The following is a 14210-nucleotide window of genomic DNA, read 5'->3' on the forward strand; positions in this document are numbered from 1 at the left end:
AAACTAAAGTCATACTCATGATTCAGATAATATAAAAAAGTAAAGATTATTTTCGCTGTACAATCGCTTCGAAAGGAAATGTTGTGTAAGTGATTTGTACTGTTATACATTCGATTTGCAGTGATTTACCAGCACATAAGGTGAAGAGTACGCTGTATGCACGCTTTCTTGAAAAATCTGTTGAAAGCATGCAGCGTCGAGCGGTGTCACGGTCGACTGAAATTTAACTAAAGAACGTTTACAGTGCATGGAGGTAGCTAAAATTTAATTGAATCTAGACCACGAATCTAAAAATTACATTATTACATTGTTTCTTAGCTAGCATCTATAAATATCTGTTTTAAATTCCTATATGTAGGTAGACATTCAATCCCCCATATATCCCCCCTCCCCCCACCCTCCTCCCCAATTCCGAACGGTTCCGTGTCTTAAAATGAGAAAAGATATTGATTTACACATCAGAAAAATTGAATGATATGCAGATCGAAGCATTTTTCATTATTTCTTTGGAAGTTGATAGCTATCAGAACTCGCTGTATAAAGTGTTAAGCTTTTCCAAAATAGATATATATAAACAAATGGAATGTGTCACGAGAAGATTTACAAAAGGAAGCCTCCGAGATACTTTCATCCCTGCGAAAAATATGTCTACATGATTAAAACAAATTTGAAATTTTAAAACTCCTTTCCCTTTCAATAGAAAACAAGTTAAGGATAAATAATTTTCTCCTTTAGAAATAAGGACACCCTGAAAATAGTTAACAACTAAAAGTAACACCCCTACCCCTCAACACCACCCCCAATTTAGAGTTATTGTTTATTTGTGTTGGCTTTAATGAATATGTATCTCTAATAGTGATTCAGATACATGGTGGGTGTTCGTGTGTTTGGAAATCCCGAGAGTTCTTTTCATCTGTGTATGTATATCATATCAATAATTTCAACGTATATCAACTTCAAAACAGAATTTGAACCTTCTTCATTTTAAATATCACTCGATCTCTGACTTAATACGTTGTTTGGGGAAGGATAGTTCAAAAGACACCCAAGATATTCACACATTTTAACACAAACTGAGAGATAGATAAAGTAGAGCCAAGATAGGGTAGTACCTAGGAGGCCACCGAAAACTCATCAAAGGTAAAACGAAACGTCACAATCTGGATAAGGAGTAACAAAAGACTAATAATATAACACATTTTATAGTGTATTTCAAAACAAGTATATGTACAATGTGTATCTGAATGAAAATGGTGACAATCGAGATTGAAGTGATTGCAATGTTTCGCACATTTACAAAATCCCATATCAAAATTACTACATGTACAACAGTTGTGAATCATTCAGGCTTGCCTGAATCAATTTTGACGATTGTAAAGTATTGACAGTTATAATGAAACAAAAGAAGATCAGATGTTATCTTTTGTACGCTGATTTATATCCGGGACAAGATCCTAAATTACACTTCGTACACTGGCTATGTTGACCTGCTAAGCATTATTCCAAGAATTAGCTCGTTATATCCCAGAAGTTTAACGACTGTCGGTAAGATGATCCGATTGATCGTAACAGTAACAATCACAGATACAATCACTACATAACTAATAAAATCGGTATGCGCTGACCTCGGTTAACCTATGTTTGTCTGTCAGTTTTCGCTTCACAAACATATTAATTATCCATTTGTTCTGTTGAAACATTAATTGTCCTCCTAAGATAACTATATTCAGATTATAAGGGGTCGACGATCTAATACATGTATAGCTAATCTGCTTGAAGATTTAAATCCTATAAGACGGGTTTCCTAACATACTGTTTACCGTTGTCGCTGTTCATCAAAAACATAATTTGAGTGACATTTTAATCTTATTTACTTATGTACATTGATGCTGCCTGTTTTTCACTTTTTATTTCCTTTAAGTTGAATGTTTTATGCTAAAGAATTGATTGTCCTTTATCAATAGGTAATGTGAAAATATTTAATATAATTTATTTTCTTGTTAATAAGATAAAAATATTTGCAGATGTTAGTAAATTAGATAATAAAAGAATATGGCATGCATTCACGAAGAAAATGAACCTCTCATGAACGTTAAAACAAATGTGTACATTCTTTAATTAATATAAGATCCACTATCAGACATTTATACATCAGCATGCATATATATATAAGTGCGATATATATTTTAATTATTAATGTTCAGGTCATAGTCAGGCCATGAACTAGTTAGCATTGTGAAAAATGAACCTTTGGTAATCATATACACATTAACATTCGTGATGATTTAAAATACATCCGAACAATTTCTAGCATTATACAATTAGTGTTACAACTGCTATCCTGACTCCAGATTGAGTTATACCCATATATTTAGTAAAATGTAGAAAATACCAACAAGTGGTTTCACTTCATTACCTTGATTATCTTCGAGTATTATTACTTAATGTTTATCGATGTTATTGTTCCGAATTCGAATAAACGTTTGGTGCTTTAAAATGACTATTGAAAAAATATCTCTTAAAGCTATTGAGATGTAACGCACAAACGGGTTTTCAATACCGGCATATAATCAATATATATTCATTTAATTAACTTGCATGATTGTATTCAGTCACTGCATTCGGTTCCAAATTGGGGAATTCGTTCAAAATAAGAAAGACATACTTACTCGTGAATCTTTTTAAAAGTTAAATGTTGGATGGTATGTAACCTCTGTGGTACAAGCATAATGAATCCTATCGACATTGTAAATACAACAGAAAATGATAGTGAAACAGGACATAGTATTAAAACTAGCGGTTTACATATCAGAAGGCACTCTCCGTTACATAATTGGGTGTTGTTAAACGTCCTATCAACCTGTATGAATTATGATACTATCAAGAAATTGAAAGTTCACTATACGAAAATTGAAATCATTATGCTTGGCTATAAACTGTCACTGCTATTCATCTCCATAAGAAGTAGAAGAACCCTGTAGTCTTTGATATCATGCACAGAAAGGCATATTTCTTATTTGTATCATCGGTACAATTTGATAAACATATTCGGGAAACTTTTGCTCACAGCTAGTTAGCAGAATAATCCCGAACATCAGATCGAAATTTTCTTCATGGAAAACATATTCCACATCAACTTTTGTAGTAATTTTATCAAAATTTAGTACAATTGTTCTTATAGAGAACTTTCGATATACTTTTGTCAGCAGCGGTTCTTCAAGAATGCTAAAAAATAAATAAAGATTAAAAAAAACTACCTGGACCAACAAAACCTGTTACGTTGTACAGATGGTAGAGGTCGGCAGCGATTGCCCCGACGTCGTTTTCTGAACAGTCCGGTCCAGGATCTCTGTAGAGATATGTAAAATTCAGGGTCCCATTATAACGTGAGTTGATCTCAAGCATTGCCAAGTCAGCCGCTGGAGCCGCCCGTCTGTAGTCATACGGCAGATTGCCGCCGTTTGATATCACGGATGCAACAACAATATTTTCTGACGCCGAAACATATACTTCAACAGTACAGCAAATTAAGGTTGCAAATGATACATAAATCCAAGAGGGCATTTTGAACGCTGCCGCTGTCGAGACACTCTGTTTAACAGGACATCTTTACAGTGAGTGTTTAAGGGTGATGTTATGCTAATGAAATCAAAAGACATCATTTAATTGATCGATGCTGCGGATGGCGGATGTGAGTGAATGGCCAATTACTGTCCTCTCGACCAGACTCCATGTAATTGTTATGAGCTCATCTTGCTCAAAGGGCAATGTGGCCTTATGCCATACCGTGGCGTCCGTCGTTCATCAGTCTTTCGTCTGTATCCGTACGTCAACAATTTCTCTAAACGACTTCTTCTTACATGTTACCACTGATTGGAATTGAACTTAACATGACTGAAAGAATCCCTTTGTAATGTGGATTCAAATGGTGGGGCAGACCCCAGGGGGCTGAAGGGTGGAACCAAATAGGGACAATTTGGCGATATTGCTATAAACGACTTCTTCTATGGAATTATACATTGTATATCACTCATATTTGACTGAAAGCATCCCTATATAGTGCATGATATATAAGGGGCTGGTCAGCGGGACCAAAAGAAGACCATCTCGCGATTTTGCTATGGACGATTTCTTCTCCAGAACTACTTTCTGGATATCACTCATATTTGACTGGAAGCATCCCTGGGTGGCGTTGAGTCGAAACCACACAGATAGTTTGGGTGACCCCCAGGGAAATGAGAGCCGGGGCCAAATTGGCAAATGTGCTATATTGATATAACCGACTTCTTCTTAAAGCTTTCTTCGGTTTGAATGGCATGCATGTCATTCGGTCCAATTTAGGCCTGAACCATCATTTGGTAAAGTGAAATCATTTTCGTATAAGTGATGGGTCTAGGATGCCCGGGTACTGAGGGCGGAGCCGAATAGGGGAAAACTATTTCTTTAAGATAGTTCATTTTCCTGAAGATATAACAAAATTTGTCTAAGTTTGGTCAGAAGCACCCGTGCATGAAGACGAATAAATGCTTTCCTATGTATGGATAAGGAGATTTCAATCAAAGGACTGAATACGGTTTAACTAAAATCTATTTCACCCATTTGCAGAGGATCAGGGCCAAATAAGAAAGGTCAAAATTGTTTTAATTAATGTTGCTTACTTTCAACTTAATTCTTTAAATCGTCTTGGTGACTAGCTACAAGTGCGGTAAAAGAACATGTCGACTGCAATGCATGGTACTGAGCGACAGATTCCAAACCGACATTAGTATTTGTCATGCACCTGAAATCGGGGTGTGTTACCATAACCACTGTAATATCCATTTGAGTGATACATGCTTCTTGTTGAACTGTTACAGTTTTAAACTAACGATAATTTTGTCACTATATCATGATCATTGTAGTAATGTTAGACTTCATTTTTCGTTAAATAGAATACCTTTTAATGGCTTAATAATCAACATGCATTTTGATACGTGCGCATGATATTGATATCGAGGATTATCAATATATTGTATCGCCAATTTACTTGCTTCTTATACAAAATACTTTTCTCACTGATTACAAAATAGCATTTGGTTGGATTAAGGGGAAGCGAGGATGTATATTTAGTTTTCCAATCCGTCTACTAAACATCAATGTTAAAATCCTTTGGCAAAAAAATATGGAATTACTTTGCGTAACCTCCATTAAAGAACAAGTCAATCAATGACTTAATTCATTCCTAACGATGTTATTTATTAATAAATCATTTGGCGTAAGAGTATGAAATAAAAATACTAGATAATAGCCTTCACATTAATTTGCACAATACGTAAATGTATGATGACACTGTCTATCATGTAAGGTTATATTGTCTGTAAGGAAAATACACGAAGCTAAAATAGATATGTAAAGTCTATCGGATTTACTTATCTTTATGGTGACTTCAAAGGCACAATCATCATAGACAGGATAAAATCGAGTCATTTCGCCCCGACTACTATAAGGGTACGTGTAATCACGCAGACTCTCTCAGTGATAACACCTAGCATGGCGACCTTCAAAAATCTAGCGTTAAGTGGATCAATTAACTAGGTCCGTCTTCGTGCGTTGACCGGTATTACGACGTGTACCACCCATTAAGAAGTAATGCAAAACGGAATGATACACGACTATTAACTGCCTTTAGCGGTATCACTTTACAAAATAAAATGGTTTGCATAACTACGAAGGAAATCATGTGATATTATCTCCTGACATGAACCAGAATGGCGCAGTCATTTCTAAGATTTACTGGTCTGACATGTTATTGCACTCAAATACTTGTATAACAACTAAACTTGAAGACGTAGAACTTAAGCTGTTGGTGTTTTGCTTCTTCGAATATACGACTAGAAATATCAAATGATAGAAACGTGTCACATTTACATTATCAATAGGTATGCTTTTTGTGTAGGGTTATTTCGTTTGATCTTGATTACTTTTCGTTAACAATTGTCTAATAATATACTTGTGTTTTACATCTAAATAAATTAAATGTAATGGCTGATCATGAAGCGCGTTTCATTTTTGTACCAGGCCGCCTTTCAACCATATAACGTGATCATGTCATTTTTATTTTAAATCGTGATGTCCATAATCTGTCTGCTAGGGGGATTATTGGAAATGTCTTGTCCATATTTACAATAGATATCAGATGCAACAACACCCTAGTGAATATGTTATATTACCATAATCTTTGATCCTATCAGCAGCCGTATACTAGCACAGTTTTTGCAGCAGTCGGGGTAATTGAAAAAATATTGTCTTTACACACTGTCAGCTGTATTTCTATGGTGGAACGTACCATTAGATAAGTAATTTACCAAGGCATCGACACATGGGGGGAAACCGTAAACGAGAAAGTGGTAATGCTTGGCTTTATGTTAAATAACATTATATAAGCCTTGAACCTTTTTCATTAGCAGGGATGAACATGTAACACATTCCCGGTATACATGTACCTTTCATAATGCACTTGATGAAATGATATGTAAAACCAAAAGACCTAATCCAACATCAAGAACATATGTATCTAAATACTGTATATACCCAGCTGTTCATAAATAAAAAAAGAAAACATGACAATGTTTTATAATATACAAACTTGTCCTGTCGTGACGTTACCTGTCTACACTCAGTTACGGCACTAACAAAAATAAAGATAAACGTTCTGTTAAAAGGGTGATGGGTATTGTGTCATATTGATTAATCTCGTTGTGTATACTGTTCCGTGCTCAATATTTAAGCTGTAGAACATGCTTTGTGGTTAGGCTGTTCCAAGGATGGTCTTCACATCAACAGAAAGGTCGGGTAATCAAATTCATTAAGTTGCTGAATTCCATGGGAAGGTTATATAGTCGGCATCATAATCTCGTTTGGAACCATTCTTATTTCCCTGTACAATACGAAAACAGACGTATGTGTTTGATGTTTGTTTGTATGCGGAGTGATTCCATTGTCACCCCCATGGTTCACACATTTTGAGAATGTCACTTTACACGGGTACGATTTCCGTGACGGGTGTCCCAGATTAAACAGGGGACTGTTACTCTTCCGGAAAACCCGGTCTTATTGGCATTGTCCTTTTCAGTACAATGGTCACCATGAAAATATCTATTTTTGTTCTTATTTTCTTCTTTTTTTAATTTTATTTTTGAGTTTGAATTTCGGTTGTGTTTGTATGTCGGTATTCTCTTTTGTTTTCGGAAATCCTTAAAACTCAGTACACTGTACAAATAATTAGGTTAGAAAAGGTATATAAGTATACCGGTTAAGAATTCTATAGACTGGTGTGTTTACTTCGTAGTGTAACCAATATTTACCTTTATATTCGACTAAGACTGGTATTATTAACCGATGACGTAAATAGAAATTTGATTATTTAGCTACCGTTGTTAGCTCTCCTGTGTATACCTATATGGAACGGCAAAGATAGGTACTCCTTAATACTAGTATATCAAACGTGCAAATTTATATCCTAATATTTACTTCGAAATGGAATATTACATAATTATGTTATGAATTCTAAAACAGGAGCGAATTATAATTTATATGTTATTTTGATGATTTATAGAATCAAACTAACTCTTCCTTGTTTAATTTGCGTGTATACATGCAAATCGTCCTCAACAACCAAGTTCTATTTAAAGATTTGAAAATAATACTAGTAGATCATCTGTATACAGGTCGTAATAGCTGCTCCGGTCTGTCGAACGTGTAATGTTAGACACTAAAAAAGCTATTTTTATGAAAGAAATGAATAGATAAATTATCTACATGAAGCAATTCGATGTAGTTTAAATGTGCCTTACACATGCAAATATACAGTAATGACACGTGTGTTTTGTTTAATTTTTGACGATTTATTCATTGAATTGTGTATGTAATTTGAGCGCTGAGAGACTCGACATCAAAGGATTTAAATATTTCTAATAGACGATAACCTACTGATTTAGCCTGGTGTTAATGATGCAACTGTTGTCGACAGTTCATATATCTAGTATTCATTTACTCCAGTCGTCTTAGTAGATAGAGCTGTGTAGATTAAAGTCTGATAAACACTACAGTACATATACAGTTGATGGTATTAATTTTATAATAAGTAGTATCCATACACACGGGATAGTGTTGGTTTATAGATAATCGGTACTGTAATATTATAAATACCGGTATTAAAATTATCTCAGTTGGCTATCTATTGTATATTAGTAGCATTAGAAATGGGTCCGGTTTTTTTTTTTTAAATATTTTGTTTGAAAAGTAATGATTACCATAACTGATTAAATCTTGAGTTTGAATGATATCTTGATAAAATATGGTTCTATCTACTATATAGATACAAATGAAAAGGACACAGCATTTCATCTACCAATATTGCTTTGTGAGCTTTAAAAGTACACGTATCTGGAAAAAATAATTATGTTCAAAGGAACATTCACATGTGTAAACCAAGCTTTACCAGATGATCTGTATTCAACCTTTGTCAGAGGCAAATACGACCCTTTGTGAAATATATGGATTAATGCCGTTGATCAGAAAACACTAATAAAGCGAGGTAAATAGAATCGTTTGTACAGGCACCTATGTTTTATTGATTTTCACGCAAGTACCAAGGGAAGTATTTCTATAACTTTCTTTAATAATAATATGTAGACCGACAAACCTCTTTGAATCATTCAAATCATCAATAATTTTACAGCGTTTAAACATCTGATAATAATGGACCTATTCATGTACATAATATGTATATAGGTTGTTATGGGTTTGTTTAGTGTGTAAGCTGTTGAAATAATTTCAATAGATCGTTCAAATTTGACGTGATATAGCAACCCAGGAAACAAATGTATATAACACACTATAAAAGTTAACATAGTATTGATTTGTAAACTAAATTAAGATAAAGACGGTTAATTGGTTTTCAGACAATAGCGCCGTCATTTGTACAATACACACCAAAGACGTAATTAATTTTATTTCCAGTTAAAGACATAATCGTATCATCACAATTCCGACAAATGTCATTGTACTATTAATCTAACATGACATAAGTTAACTAATATACATAACCTTTCTACTACTACAATGTACTACTACTACTACTACTACTACCATGTACCGGGAATATCTTACTTATATAAATACTAGGGTACCTTCAAGTCTAGCCCAAGTTTCTTCTGGCCCTGACACCATGTTAGCCCGAGTTTCCCCTAGCCCTGACACCATGTCTGGTGTAGCCCGAGTTTCCCCTGGCCCTGACACTAGTACTATGTCTGGTGTAGGACATGGTGTCAGGGCCAGAGGAAACCAGGGCTAAATGTACTTCAAGTTATGTCTTCTCGAACACAACTAAATTGTGTAATACAATGTACGTTTACATACAAATGTATATACATTGTATATATATAGAGGTTCCCCAACGAGTGGAGATTGTTTATCATTTTTATCCAACTCGAGTTAGTTAATTTTCTAATTTTGAAAAGACACGAGCTTTAGCGAGTGTCTTTTCAAAATTAGAAAATTAACTAACGAGAGTTGGATAAAAATGATAAACAATCGTCACGAGTAGGGGAACTTGTTTATCCCATAACTTCTTTACTTACAAATGTAAGCATGTCAAGTTCAAATTCTCCCAACGTAGCAACTAAATTCCGTGAACCAAATCACTACGGGACAAAATATAGGTCGTTATGAACGAAAGCTTATCATCTATTTTAGATGCACGACTCATATCTTCTGTACTATATTTTTAAATGATATTATTTCACAAAACGAAATATAAGTTTGAAAGTCCTTGTATCTGTGTAATTTATTAATAGGTATAACTTGTTTAAATAACTCCGCTCGAAATATTCGAAGACGACACCGTCATCGCGAAGTTGAACGTCACCGCTGAATATTAGACTAATCATTGTCAGATTCAATTATCGGTCCTTTCCTGGATTTCGTAGGTATGCTATTACTGGTTATTGTGATGTTAAATGTTCATTCTGAGATTTATTCATTCAAGACATCGTGCATTTCAACAAATATTTCGGAAACCGAGCTGGAGTGTTGAGCAATAGGCCTAACAGTTATGTAGACCTAGTTTACGTTTGTCAGTGTGTTTACAAGAAATCTCGTCAGTTTAGTGACATGAGACAAATGTTCCAAGATGATTTTTAAATTTTTGTGTTTGGGATAAATATATTCGTAATAAAGGTAAGTGGAATGATAAGAAAACTTGTGTTTATTCGTTGTTTTTTTTCTGGTCCGTACCGAATGACACCCAACTAAAAGGGAAGATGCCTAACAGTTACGTTAGATGGTGCGACCGTTTCATTCAAATGACTACGATTTAGAGGCAGCGATTAACCATTTTGTATTACATTTGTTCATTGTTTTGATAATTCATTCATTGCTATCGGGATCCACTGCATATCTAGAATCAAGGGGGGGGGGGGTCAGTTTTAATTCGTATAATCGATAATCGATGCAATATCTCGCTTCCGTCGTCTATTTTACCATCAAATTATATTTCGTACGACTCAAACCCCAGATTAATCGGTATTTCCATGAGGACACCCGGGGACCCCTCTCACCCAGTTTAATATGCTAATGTTGAGCACCAAAAAATCATCAAAGCGTGTCCATGCTGATCTTTTGAAGACAGACGGCAAAAAAAAGAGAAGATAAGTGAGAGTAGTAAAAATAGTCCGTGGTCAAAGGTTAGCCAATCAGATTCGTTGGAGGTCACAAATGACCAATCGGAGGCTTAGAAAGTGGTTACACACCGCGGTGTGTAAACAAAAACAATAACACACTGCTACGAATTTTATCACGTGCCATATCAGTTGTGAAACAAGCGTGGTTATGGTATAAACAAAAGTTACATATTTTACATACAATTTAATATATAAACATGTTCGTCATTCAATTTTTCACAAATGATCAGTTAATATCAACGATTACACAGTAAAGAACCTGGTTAGATGATCGAGTCATGCATAATAGATATTCAAATAACATAAGATAGATTTACATATGTATTGTAGTATGGTTCACTTGCTTGTGAATACACATAATGACTAGAGTAATATAATGAACCTGCATATGGCTAGATAATGTGTTGGTAATACAACATATGTTCAATTTAATGTATGCTTTGAAATAAGCACAATCAATTTTTTGACATAACAATTTTTTTCACCTACATTTAAACATACAAAGTGTACTAACAAACAATTGCATAAAATATTCATGTATAATCCATCGTGAATTATATGCATCAATATACCTTAAACTAACCTATTTTCGCGGCGACTTAATCTTGTGTTTTCATGTCTAACGACCTTTTTGCAGCGATTTCACCTCGCGATCGACAGTCATAAAAGGCCCGCTGTATCGTTGTTTAATACTATTTCGCGGCGATTAATTCTCGCGAATTTAATCACCCGCAAAAATGAATCGCTTGCGAAAATAAGTTTGTTTACAATACTAGTATGACAAGATCTAAACCATGCATACAGTTGGAATGTAACAGCTAGCTTATAATGTAATAATTGATTTAAATAGCCCTATTGAATCGACTCAATATATTATAAAAAAAAACAGATAATATTAATGGTGTTTTGTTGCTTAAGTTTGAAGCACTAGTACTAACAACATTACCTTAAGTAAACTAGAATATTTTTCAGCTAGAATAATTCCTGTTTTACCTGCATCGTAAAAAATGGTGCTACTGGTAACACTGGAGAAAATTAAGGTAAACCACTACATATTTATCAGTACCTAATATAGGTAAATTTAATGTTTCTAATTCAGAAATTCATATATTATAGCAAATTTTTGACTTGATAATATGATACAAATAGCTTTAATAAACAAAATATGTATAACAACAGAAATATCTGCAATAAGTATCAAATAGTTTTAGTTAAAATCCCATTCAACGTAATCGATTTCACGAAAACATATTATCAGCAAAAAGGTAAATAATTTTTAATTACAGAGATTTATTAACGGTAAACAAAATTATAGCTCAGCAACAGTAGATACTATTTCAACATACAATATGAGTTGTATGCTTAGCAGATTTTCTCCATTTTCAGACGTTGTGAGATCCGGTCAAAGCAAATGGTAGTTACCTGTTTATTATCTATAACAATCACATGACTTACTGTTCCTGTGGTGTACCCAAACTGTTTACTCATTAATACACTGCTGTATGTGACCATGGCTGGTATTGTGCCCACGATGATTTTTAAATGTCTATGTTTTATTGTTGATTCTGTTTAACACGTTGGTATTGAGCATAGAGTTCCTCTGTGGTACGTTTTCGTTAATTCAAGGATTGCTTAGATTTCTTCCACAAGCGTCAATAAGCAGATTAAATAAATCAGGTTTATAGATAAAACTACCCAGACATATTTCTTCGTTGCTGAATGATCTAACTGCTATTACAAAGAATTTTCCGTGGGTATGTAGGTCGGAACCTTCAATGTATTACATTGGTCGGTGAACATGTTTTTGTCTTACATGTATCTCTCCCAAAATGATATTTTTCGTGTATCCATGCACTTAATTATGTTCAACACATATAATCACTTTCGTTGTTACTTAATATGCATATGCTGATTGCACTTCTGCTACAAAAGACTTGTGTTTCTGGAGAAAATAAAATTGAAGATGAAAATATAACTGCATTCAAGTAGTTTTAGTGATAATGCACGTGCGAAAATATATACCTACATGAATCCCCGGAGAGGCATTGAGATCACAGTACGTTTTTTATTAACACTCTGACATCAGAGGATCGTGCAACACGTGTCGGTGTCTTTGTAGCGTTTTGCAGCCGTTTTAAGTCTATCTAGTCTGGCATTGAAGTGACACATTGGCACATAGTAGTATTCCTCTATAAATGTCACTGTGAAGTACATAGCACGCATCACTTGGTACTCCACCCCACCTATGGTCATGCTCTCTACCACCGGGTAGTCCATGTGGGCATCGGCCAGATCCACATATCTGTTTTCGTACTTTCCACATTTCTCGTCATTTAATATGATACATTTGTCTATAAGAATTGCCGGGTAGAATTGCACAGAAAGTATAAGAAGGTCGTCAATTTCCTCGTCCGAGAGTAGATGAAAGTTTTGGTAATCCCTTAGCTTCGTTATCTCGACAGGATGTTCACTTAAATCCAAAACGTTACTGATGCAGTGTAAATAGAACATAAGGTTCGCCCGGGGGTTACTGGTTACCTTGACAACGTCCCCCTGCGGACTGGAACATATATCCAAGTCTATCAGTTCGGCCATAGTGATACAATGGCAGAAGAGTCATGAACATGTTGGAACCGACCTATCTATGCAGATCCATGCATTGTCAGTCTGTCCGATGTTGGCATGTCACGAAGAACGAGGATATGTATGTATACCTGTATAAATAAATCATAATTTGTAAACGAAGCCCGTGAACCTACTGTGTCTGAGAATAGTTTCAATGTATTGAGCCTTACACACACATTATAGTGACGTCAATCATTTGGTCTATTATAATTCAATCATGCTACGCTTCGTTGAACAGCATGAGAATAGTTCTACCCCTATCTGTCAAAAGTGTACTACTATAAAATCAGTACCTGTCAGTACACACACACAAAGATAGTGTTGAGATTGTAATTATTCAGATGAAGTATTTTCTTTATCAACAGACTCCTCCCCCGCGGTTATTTTTTGTATGTCCACGTCGTATCAGCTTCGGTCATAAAGGTCCGTAATAATTTAAATGTTTGTCGTGTGTCATTCGGTAACTAAACATAGTAGCTTATATACACATTCTATATATGACCCTAACAGCTTTACCACTGCGTCAATCATTATTGAAAATCAATGCACCGAATGGTTAACCAAACGACAGATCCCCTCGCCTTCCTTAATATGTTTTATGTATTAAAACAGCCGATTACCATAATTAGTGACACATCTTCACGTATAGCAAAGTTTGGTGTCGTCTGCTGGAGGGGACATATCGACTTAAATAAAACACGTGTATAATGAGAACATTTCTTTTAAGGAATCTAAGACAGAGTTCCGAAGACTATGCTACCGATGCCATAACTCACTTATTTGTTCCATAGGATTGTCGAACAGTTAGCTTGGTTTGAATACACCAGTCACATTCCAAAAAGTCACGTTGAAGATGTTGACCAG

At 34.9% G+C, this 14210-nt stretch overlaps 1 protein-coding gene across 1 annotated transcript; it reads right to left on the minus strand.

Moving 5' to 3' along the window:
- Nucleotides 1–10890: 10890 nt before the first annotated feature.
- On the minus strand, nucleotides 10891–14210 carry LOC117321698. Its single transcript, XM_033876207.1, has 2 exons — nucleotides 14123–14210; nucleotides 10891–13435 (listed from the first exon to the last, which is right to left on the minus strand). The coding sequence occupies exon 2, from the start codon at nucleotides 13314–13316 to the stop codon at nucleotides 12804–12806; it is 513 nt and encodes a 170-aa protein (XP_033732098.1). The 5' UTR covers nucleotides 13317–13435; nucleotides 14123–14210; the 3' UTR covers nucleotides 10891–12803.

The sequence above is a fragment of the Pecten maximus genome, chromosome 2 (genome assembly GCF_902652985.1).
Source record: "Pecten maximus chromosome 2, xPecMax1.1, whole genome shotgun sequence".
Classification (NCBI taxonomy): domain Eukaryota; kingdom Metazoa; phylum Mollusca; class Bivalvia; order Pectinida; family Pectinidae; genus Pecten; species Pecten maximus.